Below are 22,590 nucleotides of genomic sequence, written 5' to 3'. Positions count from 1 at the left end.
TGTCAAGAAAACAGCTGTGCAGAAAAGGGCACAGAAGGTCCCAGAGAACAACTTGAACAAGAGTCAGCAAGGACGTAGCCACCAGCTCAAGAGGAGGGATTATTGCCATGGATGGATGATGGTCAGGAGGAGGAAAGCCCTCGCAGAAGCAGCCGCCTCCAGGCTAAAAGTGCCGAGCCAGGCAGGAGTCGAACCTGCAGTCTCCTGATCCGTAGTCAGGCGCGTTGTCCATTGCGCCACTGGCCCCGGCCCCTCGCCCTCCCCGTGCCCCCGGCAGGCTGCTCGCGCCCTTCGTTCTGTAGAACGTCCTCTGTGCTCAGCGCAAAGACACCCAACGGCACCCAACGCGGCGTCAAGCGGTGAGGAACGTCAGCCGGACTGCCAAGCGCTGACCGCAAGCCACCCCCTCGGCCCCCTGGTCCAGCCACTTTGCTTTGCCTTGTGATTCGGCTCAGGCGCTCTGTCTCCGTGTCCCGCTACAGTCTGGGAGACCCTGCCAGAGGTCAAACCAAAGCCAAGACAAACGATGTTCCCTGGTGTCCTCTTGAACACCGAGGAAGCCATCTCCTCAAAGAAACCTGTCGCATTGGCCAAGAGCGGTCTGCCCTTGGTAAATCCATGGTCGCTGTCTGCAGTCATCATCACAGCCTTCCTTCATCTGGGCATGGCTTTCGGGAGTATTTATTCCGTCGTCTTCTTGTGGGCTCTTAGGTGAGTGAGGCTGAGCAGATTAGAGCTCCCCAGATGCTCCTCACTCTTCTTGAAAAAACTTGTCCTGTTGTTCTTTGGAAACCTGTCCCTATTGCCATGATCTGTCATTGCGTAATTGTCCTGGATCCCCTCCAGAAGTCCCCTGGACTGGCTGACTGACTGTACCACCTCATGTTACCCTTTTGGGCAACTATTGCCTGAGGATAAGTCCAGGTCCCCCCGGAGTGACTGAGCATGCGGTTAGACCCCAATGCGTTCCTGCGTTCCTGCATTGGCATGTCGTTTGATCCTGATCCATAAGCTGCAACCAGCGCAGGGTGTCTGAAAGGAAAGCTCTGGGCATCACGTTCCCCGCCGAGCTGTTCGCGAGGTGCCCCCCTATAGTTGTTGGCGGCTGCCTTGCGGAGCCCTGCCCCTCCATCCGAGCAGCCCCCCAGAAAAGCAGAGGCAATACAGAGGGTGGCTGACCCCGGTGTGATTCGAACACACAACCTTCTGATCTGGAGTCAGACGCGCTGCCCTTGCGCCACGAGGTCGGGGTGGAGGGCTGCTGCTCCCTGGGCTGGACGCGGGCGTGGGCGGTGGGATGTCTTCTCCATGGGGAGCATCCCGCAGGTGCCCAGGAACCCCTCAGCTGCAGCTACGGAGCGGAAGGGTGGCCAAGGACTGGCTGGAGAAAGGAGTCCACGCTGGAAGATGAACGTGCAGAACGGGATGGGGTGTTCTGCGGGGCCAGCAGTCACCCAGGTGTACGCACCCAGAAATAGCGGTGGACGGTGTGAAGAGCAGAGAGCCCATGGGCTCAGCCCAGTCGCTGATGGACACTACAGCTCCCGATGTAGGTAACCAAACCCTGTTTTAGCTAGGAATGGCAGCTGGACCTTCTGCAAGGAAGGCAAGAGATCTCACCAGTGCAGGCAAAGTCCACCAACAGTGCAGGCAAAGTTCACTGCCAGTTCTGGCTGCCCAGGCCTTTCCCCATGGCGGTTAGTACAAGGTTGTCATGGACAAAGGCGTCAGAGAGGAGATGAAACTCTCCTTCTTCCTCTCCAACTCCATGCCCACCCCAGCATGCTGGAGGAAGTCTGCTGGGTACCGGGCTGGTTGGGGCAGGGACGTAGTGGGGGCATCATATGGGCAGGGGGCTGGGGCCAGTGGTGCGATGGACAATGCACCAGAAGACTGCAGGGTTGAATCCTGCCTGACTTGACCTAATCCTGCCCACAGCCTGGCCATGGTGGAGATGATGGGAATCAGGTTGCCCTGGTGTCCTTCTGGAAGTGGTGGGTAACCAACCTTGGGTATTGCCCTGGCTCTGGCTTATTCCCTTGCTTTGTCATGTATTCTGCCAGCAATAAGACATTTTTCTAAAAGAAATCCATCAGGCATTTTTCTCAAAACCAGCTGTTGTTACACCTTGTTCATCAATGTACCATTTCATCTGGACCTCCTGCAGGACTGGATAGAAGCAGGGTGGCTGCGCCTCCATCTGTCCCATTCCCTTTCTCTTTCGGAGCATGTTTTTTTCTGCTCACCCCATCTTTGCTTTGCTTCACCTCCATTTCATCCCACATTGTTCCTCACTGCTCTACCTTCTGCCTAGTGTCACAAATTCTGACATCTTTGTACTCGGTTCCTGCTTGCCCCAGAGGTCATGTTAAAAATCTTAGAGGTCTGACACTGTTACTAATACATCTCTTTCTTTTTAAAGAAAATAAACTATTTAATATAAGTGTACAAGTTTGTGATGCAAAGCAGAATTTAGTGTTGTTATTAAGAATGATCCGTTTCAGAAAAATCCTTGAGAAATGAGGACAAAAACTGAGAAAATGGTTTATTAATGCAAATAAAAATTACAGCACCCAAATGAGGAATGACATAATTGATAGTTTAATAGATGCATTTATTTTCTGCAATGGATATAGTTATCTAGCAGTTTGCTTGAACTGCATAGCCAATGAGCTACTTGTCCACTATCTGTATATACTGTGTACAAACATGAGATATACAATATTCATTTGGAGGGAAAGACCACTGCTGAACTTTATTAGATTTCTATTTGTGGATAATTGTTTGGGAGCAAGTCACAGCACTCTCACCTGGGCTAGTGGTAGGATACTTTTCTGCATGGAAACGTTATTCTTTTGTGAAAAAAGGAATCTTGGCAGAAGACTCTCTGAAATCCTGCATTTTCAAGCTTTTAAAAATGAGTTTTATTTAAAAAAAAAACCAAACTGGTATCATGTGGTTACTGCTGTCTGACTGTACCAGGCAGCATTGATTAGCAAGGCATGAAGCACTAGGGGAAGGTCTCCTGGGGTGGGATGCTGCTTTAGAAACTTGGATGTGTCTACAAAGAAGATGCCTGCCTGTGCACTAGGCAGCAGCGCTCCCATTCTTACTACAGTTACAAAGTTTTTTAAAGTTATGTAAGTGATATAAAATCACATGAAGTTAGAAAAAAGTTAACTTTATAGTTACACACTTATCCTGGATGTGCGTAACTCACTCCAGTCCCTAAAATTCGATGCCTGAAACCAAAACCCATCCCTGCTCCTCAAACGTATTAATAATCGTCACGCGTTTCCTCCGTGAATTATCCCTGCTGAAGATGGAGCACAGAGGCAGTCACCTACCTGTCCCCCCACAAGAAGGACCTTGCTGTCCCTTCCTCCTCCAGCCTGTCTTCCCGCAAGAGGGAGCCATGAGCCAGCCCATGGGCTCCACAACCTGCAAAGCCAGGCTGGAGATGCATTTTGCTCAGTGAAGGACACTCCATCCCTAGGCCAGGCTGAAAATTCAGCTTGTTTCCTTCCTGGAAATACAGATCTTTCTCCACCCCCCCCCCTTTTTTTGGGGGGGCTATTCAGTCCCACTGGTCTCTTTTAGACTTTCCTCCCACCAGCCCACGGTTTTGTAGAAGCGCAGCCTCAGATGTGACCACGGGGAGCTTCACCTTCTGCCTGTTCCCCTCTGACCACCTCTCCTCATCTATCCCACTCTGGTACTGGCTTAATTTCCAACCGCATGACATAATGGGAGAGATTCAGCTGCCTAAATTCGGGTATCTAGTGTTGTCTTGTGGGATATGCTGCCTGGTCTCTATTTGCCCCTTCAGAAACATTGAGTATCCCACAGATCTCTGTCCCTTGCAAATATCTTGGATGTTCCAGGACATCTATAGTGATAGTATGTTCAGGCAACTGAATCCTGCCTGAGGGTGGGAGTCAGCTCAAAAATTTGGCCATTTAAAGTAGGTGTCTCCGCACAGGTGTGTATTTGTGTGTTAGATAGCTGATACAGTACTAGGGACATAAAATGCCTTGAAGAGATGCAGGAGATATTTCTGGATGCTTAGCTTTGCTGTGTTCATTTTTATTTTTAAGCAGAATATATCGATGTCTGTATGAGATCAGTTTGATAGAATACTGAAATTTTCAAACTTCTCAGCAGAACACCCCATTTTCCCCCCAATACACCTTTCCAATGCCTTACAATGTTATAAATAAGGTCAGGGTTTTCAGCTAGTTCAAGGAGCACTGCACCCCAACTGCAATCAAATTCTGCTGATTTACATTGCCATAATGCAAATCTGTATAAGTTCTTGGGGGAAGCAGATGTTTCCCATAATTTTAGTGTCCGAAGTCACTTCAGAGCTGTGCCAGGCCCATTGACTGAAAATTGCAAAATGAAAGGGGAGTCCTCCTTTCTCATGCATACTCCCTTCCTCACGCTCTCAAAGGGATGGGAGTCCCAGGGAAAGATTCATGGTTTTCGGAATCGACAGATTCAGAAACAGGTCGACTTTTTGCAATTTTAAAAATAACTTTGCAGAATTAGAAAGCTGAGTTCCTGCTCCAGTCTGGCAAAGTACAATGTTAGGTCCTGTCTGAGAGCTGAGATACTCCCCTTGGCTTCAGTGGGAACCTGAGCCAACTGAAGTTTTCTTGTCAAGGTCTTTGTTTTATCCATTTCCCTGGAGTGCCTGAAAATGGACACAAATAGCTCTCCGGCCACATGGCTGCCCGGGAGACTCAATGGCACCTGTAAATTTGAAATGAAAAGCTAACAAAGAAACCAGAAAGGCAGAGAACAATGCACACTGACTAAAGGCGAGGTTTATATTGTTGATATCAAGGCCACTGGGTCAGAACAACATTAATAAATATCATGTATAGAAACAGGCTCAAGTGACAGTGGTTTCTTCTGCTCTGAAGGAGAACCTGTGCTGTCAGCTACCGTTTCACTATGCCTGTTGGTAGCACAATTCAAACACTGTACAGACAGATCCTTATGAAAACTGTGTCATCAATCTCCCTTGTCGTCTGCTCTTTGTACACCTGCAAAACTGAGGGTGCTGCTCATGATATCTGCAAACTCTGACACTCTGCGCCTCATGTATGACCCTGCTGTATGTCCTGTGATGCAAGACTGATACCCAAGAGAAAGCAACAAGGGGTAATGGGCAACACATCCATAAAAATAGCGAATAATTTTATTTTGTTCTGTGAAAGGTGTTGTAAAGAAAAAAAAAATCCTCTTTGTTTGTCAAACAATCCTTGAAAAAACAGAAAAGTGACAAAGCATTTCCTCAGGACTCCTTGGAGCGGAGAGTGGACAACTACTCATTTCTAGTTTATGGGCATCCCTAAAGCATTTGAGGTATGGTATTGGTCAAGCCTCATACCCACGGGTGCCTGAAACATCACTAGATGACTACCTTGTGGCCACAGAAATCCTCTACCCACTGCTGAAAACGGGAGCTCAGACACCTAGATTATATTGAGACACCTATGACCACGTGGCTGAAGTCCACCCCGTTTTCTGAGCCATGCCCTGCACTTTTCTTCTTTAATGCAGAAGGAACAGCAGGAGACATCACGAGACACTTGCCCAGAAGAGCCTGATGGCTAAGGCAACATCAAAAACTAGCAGGAGAGAGTTATGGACCGAAGTCTGCCTGAGGACTATCCCAGGCCATTAGCCACCCCAGAGTAGACCCAGGATCCTTTCTTAGTTGGGAAATAATAGTTTGATGCTTGCATTAAGTTTGCAAGGATTTGGTCCCAAAGTTGTGAGGGGATCTGCAGACTGTTTGCAGATATTGTTTACATTTATTAAATAATTCTGGAGAGAAAATAGCATGGGTGATATTTCAGTTGGAGATGCTGACTGTTCCTCAGCTGTTTTCTAGATACAAAAGACAGGCTGGAGTTTGGTTCTTTCTGCTGCTTAACAGCCTGGATAAATCTAAGGCAGCACCACTTCATGAAGGGGTTTCCAAAGACCCAACTCTTATTTCCTTTGTGTCTTACACCTGTGCAGCACAGAAAGTTTCATTTCAGTATGAACACAAATTTTCGCTTTAAGTGAAAGAATTTTTTTTTCCAATGGCAATTTCATAGCAGTAACTTGGAGAAGTCCCAGTTCACTTAAGTCCAAATGAAAGCCCTTTCTGTTTTCCAGCTTGGTGCATCACTCAGAAGTTCAGCTATGCATGCAACACAGGCTGTAGGTTACTTGCAGGCAACCTAACCACAAACCCATGGATCTGATCACATTTTGTGCCTATCCTTTCTCATCAGGGTACAAAATGTTTTCTACGTGCAGGCAACAGGACTTGGGACATCTTGGACACTTTCTGGTGTGGTCTAAGAGGAAGCTGTAGACATTACTGCCATGTAAATGAGCATCTAATTGGAAGCTGCTTCTATAACAAATACAGATGCTGTAAGAAATACCCAGGAATATTCTATGTTCTCAAAGAATAAAGAAAAGAAAAAGGAGACGTGTTCTGCGCTTTAATGATATTTCTGTTCTTTAACTTAGGCTCATTCATGATTCTTCAATAAAAGGATTTTTCTTCTATTTTTTATGTTGAGTATATGCTTTCCCTGTTTTCCTTCTGGAGTTAACTTCTCACACTGCTAGATGCAATAACTTGGTTTAAGGGGAAAAATTCCAATTTTATCCACTATAGGTATAACAAATGAAGACATGTTGTTCTGACAATGTATGGGAATTCTGTATCTCACACAAAGGAGGAGGATTCATATTTTATTAAGATTATATTTTATTTTGTTAACTATTATTTTATTAAGCTTCTGCTGTAACTCATATTTGTCATAATGACTGAGAAAAAAATACATACATATCATTCATGAAATATTTCCAGTTTGTCTGAAGACAATTATGTGGATAATTTAACAATTTTGATTAATGTATAAGATGAAGAGTTCAGAAAAAATTCATTTCACCTTACCAGAAGTTTCAAACAAATTCTATAACCTTCTCTTTATCTCTTTCTTTTTTTTTTTCTGCAAAATGACAACAACCAAAAGTTCACAACCGAGAAGAACGTTTAGGAATTGGCCCGGTTGCACAGACATAGAGACTAGAGCCATTTGAGAGGCCCTGTGACAATAAAAATGTCGATGTCTGCCTGGGGCTGGCAGATATCATGCAGGAGCTATGGGGGATCTGCACCCTCATGGAGCAGCAGCTGGAGGCCAGATGGGGTCCCTGAGGTATCTTTAATGACAATAGATGCCCTTAGCTCTGGACTCGGCCAGCTAAGTAAAACTATCTACAGTGCAGGTTTCTGCACATGTGTTGGCTCCTGAGGTCCCACTATAGCTAAACAGGTGATTGGAGTCCTAGAACCACTAATTAAACATCTCATTCCCACACAGCCACATCCATTGTAGTTGCCTACATCTCAATAACTGAGTGTGGCACGGACCACCACCATTGAGCTTCAGTCAGTTGACCACACGTGTGTGTCCAGTGCCATTTTAAATAAGTTAGACCATACACATGGCCATCCATTTGCCCCTCTAGTCTTATGCAGATTGTCTCAGAGGTCCTGTGTCTTACCAGGTAGTCCCATGAGATTCTTTGGATACCCTAGGGCAGCCCACAGGAGTTAGGCCTATATATTTGGGCAACTGAATTGAGTCCATAATATCAACCAACTAATATTTTCAGAAAGGAAGTTGGTTGTTTAGTTGGTTCAAAGTTTATTTTTCAGTTAGGGAAATGATGAAAAAAATCATTTCTTTGCATGGAGACTGCAAACATTGCCGTAGCACCTTGGACCCTCTGCTATACTCAAAATCAGTGACAGTCTTCTGATATTCCCAGGTGCCTTCTCTCCCACCAAACCGATGGCTAATTTTCTCTGGGCGGTCCATTACCAACCACCCTGATCTTTGAAGTTACAAGTAACGATGCTCTCTGGGTGGGTCAGTATTGAGAAACAGCCTTCCCAGTGGCCGCGTAAGGAGATATAGTTACTTCTCCGCTTGCTTTTGTGACCCTCTGCCATTGTTCAGGTTTAGCCGTGTGCAGCGGTCAAGCTGTACTCATTGCCTACCGCACTCCCCACTGCCAAGGTCCCCTGGACAGCCAGGTCTGTTCCCACAGCCCTATAAATGCAAGAGTGCTCCCTCCTCCCCTGCTCAAAGGTTCTGGCGTTGTGGCCGTGTCTCCACACTGCAGCTGAGACCTTCCACCATGAAGCTCTTCTCCTGCCTCATGGCTCTTCTCCTTTTCCTCCTCCAGGCTGTTCCAGGTAAGGGGCAAGACCCACGCTGGGGTCTGCCTGTGTAGGAGGTACGGCTAGCTTGTGCGGTGGTGCAGAATGTACTCCTCCGTGCTCTTCAGCTCCTTGCATTAGAGCTGTTCTCTATTTCTCAGTCTAGAAGCAGAAGTGAAAAATTAACCTATGGTGAGCAGATGTCAAACCAGAACTTCCCCACAGAAGCCACTACTGGCTGTTGGCTCCATATGACTATTTGAAGTCTCTTTATGCCACTTTGTGGCACTACTGGAAGATGGTACCATGGAAATTATCTGCCTTTTCTTACCCCAGGGTCATAAATTGACTCCTTTGTGTACGGTAGAAGAGTGGCAGAGGTGTTCCCTTGTATTACTCAAGTTGAACTACACCAGTGAAGTTTACTTAAGCTCTCTGAATATGCTGGTTCCTCTTCCTCAGCCCTCCTGCTGCACTGACTCATATACTGATTGTGGTTTTAGTCTAGGTTTTCTTCATGCTTAATGGAACTCCCCATCTTGGACTAAGGCTTTCAGAGAAGGAAGGAACTGGGCAAACCGTTTGTCCCTGTTAACTGGGCCACATCCCAGCTTTTGATTTTTTTTTTTTTAAGTAAGTAAGCCATAGGTACATCTCAGGGCATACAGGCATCGTGGTGTCCCTTGCATGACCAGCCTGCAGCATTGCAGTCCCAGAACTTAGAAGCATCCAAAGGCTGGGCTGTCCCTACCCACTACAACATGCATGCCCAGAGTATGTTCAGAAACTTGCCACCAACAGCTACATTTTTCTCTAGTTTTACAAAGGCTTTCCTTGGAGTCCTGTGAGTTCCCATGAGGCTTCTCAAATCTTTTGGAAAAGCTGCCTTGGGCTTTGGGGGTATTTGTATCAGACCCCTGATTGGGGTCCGTGGGGTTTCAGCAGGAGGAAGACCATGAGAAATGGACTGATCCTGCAGCACAGCTGGGAATCCCATTCTTCCTGTAGGTCTCGGCTTACCCAAAGACACCTTACGTTGTGTTGGATACCACGGTTTCTGCTTCCATTCAAAATCCTGCCCAGAGCCATTTGCCGCTTTTGGAACTTGCTCTCGGCGTCAGAAAACCTGCTGCATAGGTATGTGTGGCAACCCTGCCCAGGCACGCAATGTTGGAGAGGACATTACTAAAGTCAGCAAAACACACTCTTACTCTCTTTGTCTCCAAATGGCCTAAGCCATCTCCTCCCACCTACAAAGATGGACCTGTCTGTTCCTCCACTAACGTCAGCACGGAGCACAGGAACAGAATTGCCATTTTGGGCTGGCCAAATACCACGTAGCCCAACATCCTATCTCCAACAGAACAGATGCCAGGGGAAATAAAACAAAAATTGTGACCCACGTAGAATCTTCCTTCCTTGATATATCTTCCCATAATCATCTGCTGGGGGACTGCTGACTGCATCCACACTGCTATGTTTAATAGGTGCCAGCTGACCTCTTCCCTGTAAACTTATCTAACCCTTTCTGGACTTGCTTGTTTTTGGAGCTCCTCAACAGTCAAAGTATATCATTAATCAATATATGCTTTATAGCCAACTGTGCTAATCAGACCTAAGGTTCATCTGATGCAGCATCCTGTATCTGTCCGTGGCCAGAAGTGGATGTTTCTATACAGTTACTCTGTGTGTGTAAATGGACTATTAATGAACATCACAACCATATAATTACACTTCCTTACATATTCTCCTGGCTTTCATGAATTTGCAGCTCAGGATTTTTAGATATAGGCATCTTTGTGTTTAAAAGTCTGTACTGGATTTTCCCCTCTATTAGGAATTCCTTGTTTGTTTTAAAACCTCTTCCTTCATAATTTTATTCAGTAGCACCTACTTCTGTACTGCAAATGAAATATAGTCATTCTGCATCCACCTTCTTCATACCTTTACAATATCCCTCTCTCAGTTGTTTCTCTTCCATGTTGGTGGGTCATAAATTCCTCTTTTAACAGAAGTGCTCTGATGACCCCCATAGTCCGTCTTTTTGTGTCTTTTGGAGACACAGTTACCAGAACTTCATGACGCTTTCCAGGTATGAGTTGGTTCAGATGGTGGTGTAATGTTTTCTGTTCTGACTTAAATCCTTTTCATTGCAGACACAACATCAAACTTCCATACTTGTCAAGATGAGGGGGGTCATTGTGTACCTCCAGAAATCAAATGTCTGCAAGAACAGGTGGGACTTTGCCCTCACAGAGAATGGAAGTGCTGCACAGAAGTGTAATAAAGACCACACGGAACTGCAGAAAACCACAGAAATGCATGGACAAGTATACAAACAAGTTTTCTTCCTTGTGTTGTAGAGAAGATGTCTGGTTTTCTCAACATGCAAAGTGTATAATTAACTAGAGGTGACATGTTTCTTTATGTAACAAAGGCAATAAATGTTAGATAAACAGATCTAATAGTCGTATATATAAGGAAAGAGGCAGAATGTCTCTCTGTATTACACCCACACACAGAAATCCACAGAAACTTTGCTGTAATGTCCTTGGAAACAACATCCCCTCGTAACACAAACTTCACCTCCCTCCCTTTTCTGTCTTCCTTTCTTCCTTCCTTCTTTTCCTTCCTAATAGAAGGAAAGACAATGTCTTTTTCTTCTATTAAAGTGATGGAAACAAGGACTGTCCAACTGGCATGGTCAGACCATGTCTACACTATTCAGCTCCCATTCTCCAAAGCAGGATGCCAGTCAACAGCTCTTCCCCATCTCTGTTTCTCCCAATAAACTGCACCCACTTGAGCACAGGTACTACCTATGGGAAGTCTTCATGTGTGACTGGGCAAATCTATCTAAAACCATTTTATGCAGTCTGTGCTTCCCTCTGTGGTAAGTCTGAATTTATTAACTGCAGAAGTTTAATTCAAAATGTAGATGAAAAAGTGTTTGCTTCTGAGCGTCATCTCCATGTGCTCAGCAGCTCCCAGTCATGACTGCTGGCTTTCTAATTTCTCCAGCTGAAGGCTGAGTAGCTGGACATCTTTACAGAGGAACTTGAGGAGGGGTAGCATTCACCTCCCAGCCATCTAAAAATGACCTTCGGAGCACAAGCCATGGCACCTTCCTTGGATGGGAGGATTTCAAACCCTTCCCACACAGGACAGAAAGCCCCTTGCAGCAGCAAACTTCCATCATCCTGTATCTCAACAGCCGAGACATCCTTTCCTCTGGCCTGAACTAATGCAAACGGCTTGTTCACGTCCCCACCACACACACTTCAGAAAGGTCATTCTCTAAGCCAGTGTTTTAACCAATCTCAGCCAGTCATCCTATGCTGCTCTTCTGGATGACAGAAAGGAACAGATTCGCTGGCAAGGTCATTGCACTTATCCCTCACCGTGTATCTTGCCTTTGCTGCCCCTGTTTTCATAAAGAAACATTTCTCCCCAGCCCAGCTACAAAATTTAGCATTAGCAGGCCCTGAAGTTAACACAACGGTGTATCTACACTAACACGTTGGTCCATCCCTTGCTTTGCAGGGAGATGTTGGGCACTGGATTGTCTGTACTGCATTCATAATCATTTAAACCCCATTTTCACTCTGGAATGAACCAACAGTGTGCTTGTGTGTGGAAAGGCACACGCAGAATCACATGCTATGGGGAGGAGCCTGTCCACACCACTGGGCCCAGGGAACACAGAGAAGATGCTATTAACAGCGATACTACTTACACATCCACAGCTGTACAGTGTCTGTGCGGTGCACCGTAAATCCACAGCGTACATGTCCGTGGGAGAATGCAGTTTTGAAGATGGCCACACTTTAGGCAGGGGGATGGACTGTAGAAGTCCCCTCAAATCTGATTTTTAACTGATTCTAACAAACTGCGGGTATGTGTGTGCTATCAGTGGGACAAGTCCCTTCTGGGAAAAGACAATAATTATTTCAGAAAGGCAAAAAGCAAAGAGGTGAGGGGTTCATTTTTTGCAAGACTGCAATATGTCCTGGCCCTTCCATCCAAGCTCTTGTCCCATCATTCAACCACAAAAGATGCCCAGATGTACACCATCTTTAGATCAAAAAGCACCTTCCAAACTCCCTTTGCAAGGATGACCTGATCCACACTGTCACGGGCCACAGGCAAGAAAGTTCTTTCAGTTCCAGGGTTGTTTCACTTCCCTGCATCCTTAGTGAACGGACCAGTATGTGGGGCAGAATGCAACGGGTCCTGACCTACCACACACCTCCCAGTCTCAGAGACAGCAAGGAGCAGCAAGGAGCAGCAAGCAGTCCTACAACCCTTTCAAGAGAGGGTTCATCTCACCCTCACACAAGGGAGGTGAGGATACAGGACAGAGTGATGTGTGGGATCAGCCAAGCTTTGTCATCAGTTGTAAGGCATGAAGAGGATGAGGAGAGGGGAGCAGTGTTGCCTGGGAGGGGGCTACAGGGGAAAATCAAGCCCACACCCCTCTGTTGGAGTACAAATGCACTGAAAATGCAACGCATCAAAAAAATGGCCTGGGGAGAGGGGGTAGAAAAATACTCTCTTTTGCAAAATCTGAGCAGGCTCACCTGGAAATTATCAGACTGCAGCAGGCATATGACTCTGCTGTTCCCCCGAGATCGGTGTCTCTTCTCCCAAGTAACAAGTGATAGGACAAGAGGAAACAGCCTCAAGTTGCACCAGGGGAGGTTTAGATTGGATACTAGGAAAAATTTTTTCACCGAAAGGGTTGTCAAGCACTGGAACAGGCTGCCCAGGGAAGTGGTGGAGTCACCATCCCTGGGGGTATTTAAAAGACGTGTAGACGTGGTGCTCAGGGACATGGTTTAGTGGTGGACTTGGCAGTGCTAGGTTAACGATTGGACTCGGTGATCTTAAAGGTCTTTTCCAACCTAAATGATTCTACAATTCTATGCTGGGCTTCCAGAGTGACCTCCCTGTCACCATCACTCACACAGAAATCCCCAATACCTATGCATCTCAAGGGACATAAATCAAGATTTTCATGCCTGCTGATCCAGGACAGCAAAATTTTACTCTATCAACTGCATATGAACTACATTTTTTGAGGGGGAAGGGAATTTTTAACCTCAATCTTTCAACTATCCGGTTTAGGATGTATTCATACAAACAGTTATATTAACACAGCTGAAGGGACAGCAAACAGCAGGACCAGGCAGGGGCAGCAGCCAGGCAAGGGTAGCTGGAATATCACAGGCTGATTTTACAGCAAGAGCCGCGTTATCTATCTATCGCATAATTACCACCAAGTGGTGCATTGCTGAGCTAATCGGCTACCTCCTCCACCAGTGCTGTGTGCACTCAGGAATGCTCAGGAATGAAGCCTCCCAAATTCCTCGGAAGCCAAAGCTGGAATGGCCTTTTTGGCAGGAAAAAGTCACACCCAGGTTTCAGCTGGAGAAAATATTCACACGAGCTCAGATAAAAAATGAACCACTCCTAGCCCGCACCCTTCTCCTCCCTGCAGCTCCTCAGGAGTCTTTCCTTGCAGGTTGCCACCCTCCCACCCATCAGCTCCTCGGGGACTTTGGCGGCTGCAGGTGAAGGGCAGAGGATCCCCCTGAGCCTCTTTTTCCACCCAGCTGCCTGCAGCTGGCAATCTACCAGTCCAAAATGCCAACCGCCAGGGAAAGGAATTGGGGAAGCCGATAACCAGCGAACGTGAAGCAAGTCAACGCTGTTGGAGCCGCAGCACTGGGTCAGAACGACACGGAGGGTTTCTCAGCAGCAAAAGTTACTCCCGACACTGGAATATAATTAACTCCTGCCTACTCCCTCCCTCTTCCCGGATGCCATCCAGCATGCCAGCAGCACACAGAGGCTTCTGCAAAATCTCACGCTCGGCCCTGCTATATTCCAGCAGAACTAAAGCAATGGGGATCCTTTGGTTCATTTTAATCTTCGTCTCCCTGACCAGTCACGGTAAGACCAGGAAGGCCAAGGGTGGTAAATAGAGCTGTCTGGGAGCAGGAATAATATTTCCTCACTGTGTAATCAAATCAAAATATTTTGGGTACTGAGGGGGAAAGGTGCCCTCAGGTTTCTGGATGAGATAGCGGGTCAGACAGTTTGGCAAAATGCATGATTTAATCCCTTGGGATAATGCAAAAATGAGCAGGGAAGAAGCTGTGAAAATGAGGCACCTCACTGCCTTTCTAGGAGCAGACTGGTTGGAGAAGCCCCAGAGGAGATGTCCTGTGCTCTGGGAAAATGTTTCTGCCTTTTCTCAGGCTGCAGTTACCTCCTTGGTAGGGCGAGGACAACCGCTCTGACCTCCCATGCACGGCCTTTGGCAACGTCCTGAAAAAACAACCGCGTGATAAAATGTTCCTTGAGTGAGGTTGGCTCTGCAGCTCGGGTTTTTTAACACAGATGTCTGAAGCTGTCCTTTGGGACAGGGATCCCGGGTGTGCTCTTTGCAGCTGTGCATGCCCAGGATCCATACACGGCTGCAGTGCTGGCTTGGCTGACCGGGCACATGGTGCCAGAGGAGTCCCGATGCTTTCTATGCACCAACTTGCTGCTTCTTTGTACAGGAGATGCTCATGGACCAGACAGGTGTAACCACGAAGGGGGCTTGTGCCGAGTTGGAAACTGCGTTTCTGGTGAATATCTGGCTAGGTACTGCTTTGAACCCATCATTCTCTGTTGTAAAAGTTTATCACCCACTACTGCAAAGAGCTGAAGATTTCCAAAGGAGCAAACTGCAGCACGTGGAGAGCTGCAGGCTCCACTAACAAGGAACGAGCTGCTGTTGGGAAGGAGATGTTGTGCCTTTCTATGACTGTTGCTCCCCTGGGAGAACATGGCTGTGGATTCACTCCTGAACTTCTGAACACATTGCTTTTTGCTTTTGCTGTGACTTTCTAGGTAACACTGTGACAAGAAGAAATTGGAGCCACCCAGACTGTATATTGCCCCTTTTGGCATCTGGTTGTTACCTGTCACGCACAGGTGAGAAATTGCCTTTCTCCTTACCTGAAAGCAATAAACCTGAAGTTTAACAGAACAGCAAGTGCCCTTCTGTGACTCCTGCTGACTCTCAGCAAAGCTGCTGGTGGTGGGATGCACGGTCTCCACACAGCAGCCCACACATTCCCAGCAGAGCAGGGTGGCTCTGCCTCTTTATTTCCCTTCCCAGAGAAAACAGTTACAATGGGGCAGCCTTTTTTCCATCACTTTTGCTGCGATAGCTAACCGGTTTGAGATAAAGGTGAGTGTGGTCTATGTTTCTCAGGCAAGCCCCCCCCCCATATCTATTCTTCCTTTCCAGGCTATGCCAGGTTCTTACAGGCACTGGGAAGGACTGGCCAGACAAGTAAGGCACTGAAAAGGAGCAGGGATTCCCTATATGCATACAGACCCCTTTGCCAATGGGGTTCCCAGCAGGAATGTGCTGTCCATTGCCATGCTTCCCCCATGGAAAGCCCAGCAGGGTTGTCCCAGGTTCATCTCTCTTCTCCAATGCAGCAAGACCAAGGAATAGCCCAGGCTTGCTTGTTTCAAACATGGTGGGGAATGGGTCTGAAAGTTGTGTACCATCACCCTTGACAGGCTGCTCTCCTCATCCATAGACCGCATTTCTGGTGCTCCTCTTTTCCTCTGTAATCACCCAGCGTAATCCCAAAGCAATTAACATGTTTGCACCTAACAGCTTTCTGCCTATGAGCTGCATCAGGCTGAATCCACTAGCTGTCCAGATCCACTCTCAGCCCTTCTGTGCTTTTTCAGCATGAAATTTTGACACCCCCCTTCCTTTGTCAGTTAGCTCTTGGTCTCCCTTTCCAGGTAAAATATTTATCTCTGAGTCAATCGTGTCTGTGAAAGCAAGAAAACAATGATGTAATGAGAGAGCTATGCCAATTAGCTGAGGCGTTGGGCAGAGCCAGGGAAAAGTCCTCCCTAGGAGATGAAATTCTTGCTGTGATGAATGAAATGGGAAAATTCCCATTGACCTCACCAGGGTCAGGACCCATCGCCAGAGGTCCAACAATTAATTCATCCGAGCAACTCCATTCTCCCGCAAGCAGCCCAGCTATTCTCCTCGGGTCCTCATAACACAGTCCAGGACACGAAGGCACGCAGGGAGACGCCAGTGCTCCCCTGGAGATCCCCTGCAGTTGGATGAACCATCAGGAGAGCCAGATTACCCAGAGCCTGCTGTCGGCTTGGGAACCGACGCTCAAAACAGAGACGGGGCTGAGCCCAGAGCCAAATTCCTCCCCGGATCCAGCCCGTCTCTCCGACGCATGCTGATGTACGAGCACAACCCAGGCAGGCTTTTAAATCAAGGCACCTTTCCAAATCAAACAGTTTATTTCTCACATTCGTCCACAAAGTTTGTGATTCGCGCCTCTTATCTGGGAGATGCTTAGCCACCATATTTATAGCCCAGTTTCCCAAGAAAGTGAAACGTATGGGCTCATGCAGCTCACCTTGTGAATCTCCCTGCCAGTTGCTGGGCCTTCTGCCCCCTCTGCATTTTGGACTTGTTGACCAGATTTCAGTCAGGGAAGGTGGGAATGCTCAGCCAGTTTATAAGCAGTGTTGTCCCCCTGGCAGTAATGTGACGGTAAATGTAAGCTGCTGCTAAAACACATGGTCCTACTCTCCCCTGTCTGTGTGTTCCATTGCTCACTGATTTGGATGGAAATAACCCTCAAAAAAAAAAAAGAAAACCCAAACCAAACTAAACCCCACCCAGAAACCCAAGCCAGTAATAAAAATCCATCATAATTTCTGCCTGATGAATAAGATAAGCTGACTTCTCTTCCAGCTACCTGGTCTAACACTCAGGGAGGAGGAGAGAGAGCACAGAGGACCTGATGGAGGGTGGAGAACAACACCCTCCATCCAGTCCATCGACCCTACACAACAGTTCTTCATGGTTTCTTGACCCATTAACTCACCTGGGGCACAGCACTCGACACCAGCACAGCTCATGAGGAGCTGCTTAAACAGCAGTATGAAATGCTTTGGTGTAAGTGTATGATAGGGAATGCTGCTCAAATTAATTATCCCCAGGTTGGTGTATCCCGTAACACCAGAGAGGAGGAAGCACTAAACTCCTCTGGTTGAGTGACCATGTTCATCCACTCCCCACAGAGCTGTTCACCTGCATGTTTTCATTCACCATGAGACCACGCTCCTGCAGGCCCTCAAACACCGTTTGCCAACACTTTATATCCAAAAGCCAAAAAATATTCATTGTTTGAGGCACTCAGTAAAAGTCATCCCCGTGTGACCCTTTGCTACACCCAGAGGACTTCCACCCGTGACTGGTAGTCCTGCCCAACCAGCACCGTTTCCCAGAGTGTAGACACAAGTGAAGTCAGTGTTGTTCATCTGAATCCATCCTGTTACCTGCAGGGTTGCATGTAGGAACAGAGGGGACAGTCAGGTCAGGGGGAAGCCAGAATAGCAGAAGAAATGAGAAGATGAATTCTACCATCCCTTAAGAGATACAGGCTAGTGAGAATTTAAATCAGAATAGTTTTCTACTCTGAAAAGACATTAGGTTTTTGCCCTGTGGGAGAAAGCCAAATGAGGAAGAGGATTTTTGTGGGAAAGGCTTGGCTGAGCCTTTAACTCCAGCTACCTGTACCTGTCAGAGCTCAGGTGGCTACAAAAACAGGGATTCTTCAGTAATACCCTAGCAGATCTATACCAGCTCCTAAAGGAGACCCAGAAACCATTCAGGCATTTTGGGACATATATCTGGGGTCTTTGCAGCTGTACAGACAGGCAGGGTAGAGCCCTACCCTCACGCCCAGTCTGTCAACCAGCACGAGCCTCATGAATAACTGGAGACGTTAATTCGTCAAAGCACAGCGTGAACATCCCCCTCACTGGAATTGGTTTGCTGTTCCCAGGCAACGGGCCAGTGTTTACTTGGCAGAGAGCACCAGACGGAGATGAAATCCTCTGCTTCTGCCCTAAAAACGCCGTTGTAAATGTAGCTGTGTAATCAGAAGCAGAACAGCAGTCGGATGGGCTCCTGTTCGGGGAAGCTGAGCTCTCATAGACTTGGCCCTTATGTCTACAACTCATGAGCCTGAAGACCTACGTGGTTTAAGGGATACGTATGGCCCACCAGATGCCCGTAGGCCTGAGAACGCATAGGGTTTTGGGATTATCCACAAAAATTTCCCCTGGGTTCACGGGGGACCTGGGGACTGGGCGGGAGGCAGAGCCTGCTGGGCAGAGGTTGAGTCCAGAAGCATCTTGTGCAAAGCAGGACTGGCATCAGGTGGTTTAGGGGGGGATATGGCAGAAGTCTAGAGGTCTAAATCTGCTGAAACGTGCTGAGTTAGACTGTTCACAGTCTTGTCATGCACTAGAACTACTGGGAAACTGGTGGGAGACACATTTAAAACAAACAAACAAAATTGTTCTTTCGTGCAACCGGTTGCAGACCTATGAAACTCCCTGTCGAAGGATATTACCATGTAAGACTTCACTCCTCAGACCAGAAAATAGCCTGAGGGCAGGAGAAAAGTTGAGATAAATACCACAGACATGCTGTGCTTACTCAGACCTCCCTGTATGGCCACTGTTATAGGCAGGAGGTGGATGGTCCCTCGGGCTGGGTAAAGACAGTTGTACTGCAGTCTAACAAAAGCCTGCCCATGGCCATGGGGGGTTTCTGGACCAGAGCTGAGCCCAGAGCTGAGCCTACGGTCAATTCTTCACAGCCTGAACTGCAGGGCTGTATCAGTGCTTGCTTGGCTCAGGAATCAGTAAAAACCCACCGGTGGGATAAGGACATAGAGGTGGCATCACAAGCTGGCAAGGGTTCAATTGCCAAAGGATTTGCTCCTGCTGGCATAAATTTATCCCAGGCTGCATTTAAAAATCAGGCTGCTCAAGTCCTGACCCGAAGGCAGATGAAGTCAGTGGAGACATCCCTCCCATGTGGGGCCATGGGGCGGATGCAGATTGACTTGACTCCTCCCCAGCCTCAAAACCTCTAAGGCACCCGAGAGCTAATTTCTGTGCCGTGTGTCGCTGAGCACAGATCAGCCTTTGTGCATGGTGGGCTCCGAAAAAAACCATCTGGTGGCAGGTTGGGGAGCGAAGAAGGGCGGGAGGCTGCTGGACCAGCCCCAGTAGGCTCACCAGAGCTTGAGGCCAACACGGCACAGGGACCACGTTGGAGGGAGCAAGCCCAGCTGCTGTTCGAGCAATTGCCCAGGGGACAGAGACTTCCTTCCCCCAACTTCTGGGGGAAATCTGGTTTATGTTGGCACTGTCTGGTTTTGGCTTTCTTTCCCAAGGCACGTTCTGCAACTCGACCCATGCACCACAGCTGCAGAGCAGGGGCTTGTGGTGGTGTGGAGGACGCATCCTGGCCACCTTTGTGCCTGCCCCTGTGGAGCCTGCAGCCTTCAGACAGCTCCAGACACAGCTCATCCTCTGAGATGTGTTGCTCTCACCAAGGGAGAGCAGCTGAGCTAGAGATAAAAGAGATAAAACATGGCGTTTTGCCATCCGTCGTTGGGAACACCACGGCCACGTGGTACTCCGGCTCTGCGCTAAACCTCCTCTCTAGAGCACATCAAGCCGCCTGCACACACATGTTCAGACACGTCAGGTCACATACTCAGAGCAGGACACTCACATGAGCACCCACGCGTTCCTCCCTGCTCGGGCTGTAGCTCAAGAACTGCAATCTCGTTTCTGCTACATAAACTCTGCCCCAGCCCCATTGCACCATCGCTCCCGTTGAAGGTGCCGATCCTCAGAGGTACACGGTGGGTTATGGTCTTCCACCCACTGCACCACGGAGTACCACCAGATACGCAAAGCACCAACACTTGTAGAGAGGGTCTACGCACATCCTCGCAACCAACCCTCCCGCAGATGGGGTCACAGACCCCTTTTCTTTCCGCAGGCTGTGTGTGGACAGTTTGCACGACACCCTGTTTAAATGCTCCGTGTCCCGTGATCCAAAGTCCAGCTGGTGAAGGGCCCCCTTATCTGCACTGTTTGATGAAGGTGATCCTTGTTCTGTTCGAGCAGCCTGAAGGCCATCAATTTTACATTTTCCAGCAGCACCTGGCAGCCAGCCTGCAAATAAAAAGCCATCAAGGTAACTTACTAAGGGAAAATGGAAGACTTGGTGATGCCCTCTGCTGTGTCATTGCTGTAAAAAGAAACCTTTATACAGTTTTTATTTCCTCTTCCTGTATTTGTTGCTGGTTGGAGGAGATTTCTGCTTGTTATTTGCTTTGTGTTGTTTTCCAAAGTTGAAACTCAGGTCCCACCTCTACTGATTTCCTGGAACTGACCTGGAGAACTAGTACAAACCAGAGAGCCTGCCAGCTTTCCTGGGAGAGGTGTAATACACAAATTTTCCTAATACTCCTGCTCCTGATAATTACAGAGACATATCCCAGCTTTCCCATTTAATAAATACATAAATGAATAAGATGCTATACTACCATTTTTCTTGACAATTGTAAACAAAACCTTGGCAAACAGTCTCTTTGCAGCCTAGAAGTTGGGAAATACAAACAGATCTTTGATTTCTAAGGATCCCATGATTTTCAAGCCACCTTTGTGTGTTGGGGAGTGCTGAGGAGGAGACTGGATTTTTTCACGTTTGACTGTGTCAGTGTTAAACACAGAGACTGGGAGCTGGAAATAAAAAAAAGAACTTTGATACTGCAAACACTTGGATGGAATTTTAACATCACATGCTCGAGCCTACAAACACAAAAGCCAGACTGGGTCAGCCCCAACATCCTGTCTCCAGCAGCAAGCAGTAGCAGACTCCCCAGTGCTCAGTGCAATTTGTTGACAAAATCCTGCCTTTTTTTTTCTTTTTTTTTCTTTTTCCTTTTTTTCTTTTTTTTTTTTTTTTTTTTTTTTTCCCCCTCTAACATGGTGTGTCCAAGGGTGGGAACATCCCAGTGCAACTGTTTGCTGTCATGTTGAAATACATCTGAGATTGACAAAGTTCCCTCTACTCCAGGAGCGTTACACAACCCTCCGGGCACTATAAATCCAGGAATTCCCTCTTCTCCATCTTTTTACAGCCCTTCACTCCTCCTCGTGGTGGAACTTCCACCCGCATTCAGCTATGCGGATTCTCCAGCTGCTCTTTGCAGTCATCATTCTTCTCCTCCAGGACTTTCCCGGTAAGGACAAAATACTCCCAGGGGTTTCTGCAGGACTGTGGAGAGAGAAAAGACAGGCTCCTACTCCGAGGTAGAAAAGGACAAGACAGGGCTCTCAAGTCAAACCAAGTTGAGGCTGGCCTGACTCTTGCTTCCAAGGAACAAATTTCTTCTGAAATGTTCTCCATGAAGTTCCTGGATGTAGGTGTCCCAGGTTCATAGACTGTACGTCCCCTCCTCTCCATCCCCTCAAAACCCACCCAGAAATGCTGAGTCTAAGCCAGGAGCCTGAGCTCTGCTCCTGACCAGGATACGAGCCTCATCCTCCACGAAACAAGGAAAACCCCATGAAATCAAAAGCATCTTTCAGGGGAAAAAAGTGGGGGGAAAAACTGCTAGTTTATTTTTTTGTCTGTCTGTTTTTCTTCTGGGACTCTGTTTTAATAGAAAAATCTTCCTTGGCTTGGCTTTTTCACTGGTTGGTTGAATATATGTTAGGAAATCAGGTTTCATTCAACTGTTAGGTCACTATGATGTTACTAGGACTATGGTGATATAACTTTCACAGAAAACAAACCTGATAATCAAGAAGAGGAGATTTACTTGCTCAGCCTGTTTAGGCTCTCCTTTATTTAACTTAAGTCCTAGGGATAAAGAGGGGAGAGAGAAGGGTTTACCCACTCCAGCGATGGTGGATACCCACCAGTGTATCCCTCCAGAAACCCCAAACTTGGTGTTCCTGCTGTGTGTAAGAGAAGCAGCACATACCCTTTTTGTCAAAACAGGAAGCTTTAAAACAAACAAACAAACAAAAAAAACCCCTGAAACACCAAGAAACCAACAATCACAACCCCCCCCCAAACAAACCAATAGATAAAACACCTGTTCCAAAAAGACACTTCTCTGACTTTTGATGTTGCCCAAGGGATCCACTTCACCTAACTCATCTAACCTAACTTAGCCAACACAAAACTGGCCATCTCACCTAGCCTACTTGTTAAGGGACTCCCAGTGCTTGCTGGAGGGAGGTGCTGCTCCCAAGCACATCTAACCTTCACCATGAAGCCCAGCTGAATTTCCCCGTTGCCGGCAGCAAGCATCTCATTGCTCAGCCACCGACACCAGCTGAGCTCCCAGTTGGGCTTGCAGGTCCCCTAAGCAGGTCTCCCGTCCCCTTTCCCCCTGCAG

At 47.4% G+C, this 22,590-nt stretch overlaps 1 protein-coding gene and 2 non-coding genes across 3 annotated transcripts; 1 reads left to right on the top strand and 2 right to left on the bottom strand.

The window, feature by feature from the left end:
- Positions 1-173: 173 nt before the first annotated feature.
- On the bottom strand, positions 174-246 carry TRNAR-ACG. The gene has a single exon. It is a non-coding gene; the product is annotated as a tRNA-Arg (tRNA).
- A 929-nt stretch (positions 247-1,175) lies between these two features.
- On the bottom strand, positions 1,176-1,247 carry TRNAW-CCA. The gene has a single exon. It is a non-coding gene; the product is annotated as a tRNA-Trp (tRNA).
- A 6,937-nt stretch (positions 1,248-8,184) lies between these two features.
- Positions 8,185-10,619, top strand: LOC115351345 (gallinacin-11-like). The gene is made up of 3 exons (XM_030037979.1): positions 8,185-8,284; positions 9,257-9,385; positions 10,405-10,619. The coding sequence occupies exons 1-3, from the start codon at positions 8,227-8,229 to the stop codon at positions 10,530-10,532; spliced, it is 315 nt and encodes a 104-aa protein (XP_029893839.1). The 5' UTR covers positions 8,185-8,226; the 3' UTR covers positions 10,533-10,619.
- The last annotated feature ends 11,971 nt before the right edge of the window (positions 10,620-22,590 follow it).

The sequence above is a fragment of the Aquila chrysaetos genome, chromosome 15 (genome assembly GCF_900496995.4).
Source record: "Aquila chrysaetos chrysaetos chromosome 15, bAquChr1.4, whole genome shotgun sequence".
Classification (NCBI taxonomy): Eukaryota; Metazoa; Chordata; class Aves; order Accipitriformes; family Accipitridae; genus Aquila; species Aquila chrysaetos.
The sequence above is the reverse complement of the archived record's forward strand: the minus strand, read 5'-3'. Positions and strand labels throughout refer to the sequence as shown.

What these genes read in the sequence shown, in the direction of transcription:
- LOC115351345 (XM_030037979.1), top strand. Translation starts at nt 8,227, where the DNA reads ATGAAGCTCTTCTCCTGCCTCATGGCTCTTCTCCTTTTCCTCCTCCAG. An exon ending in CCTCCTCCAGGCTGTTCCAG is followed by an intron (nt 8,285 to 9,256) that starts GTAAGGGGCAAG and finishes TTCTTCCTGTAG; the next exon opens with GTCTCGGCTTACCCAAAGAC. An exon ending in TCAGAAAACCTGCTGCATAG is followed by an intron (nt 9,386 to 10,404) that starts GTATGTGTGGCA and finishes TTTTCATTGCAG; the next exon opens with ACACAACATCAAACTTCCAT.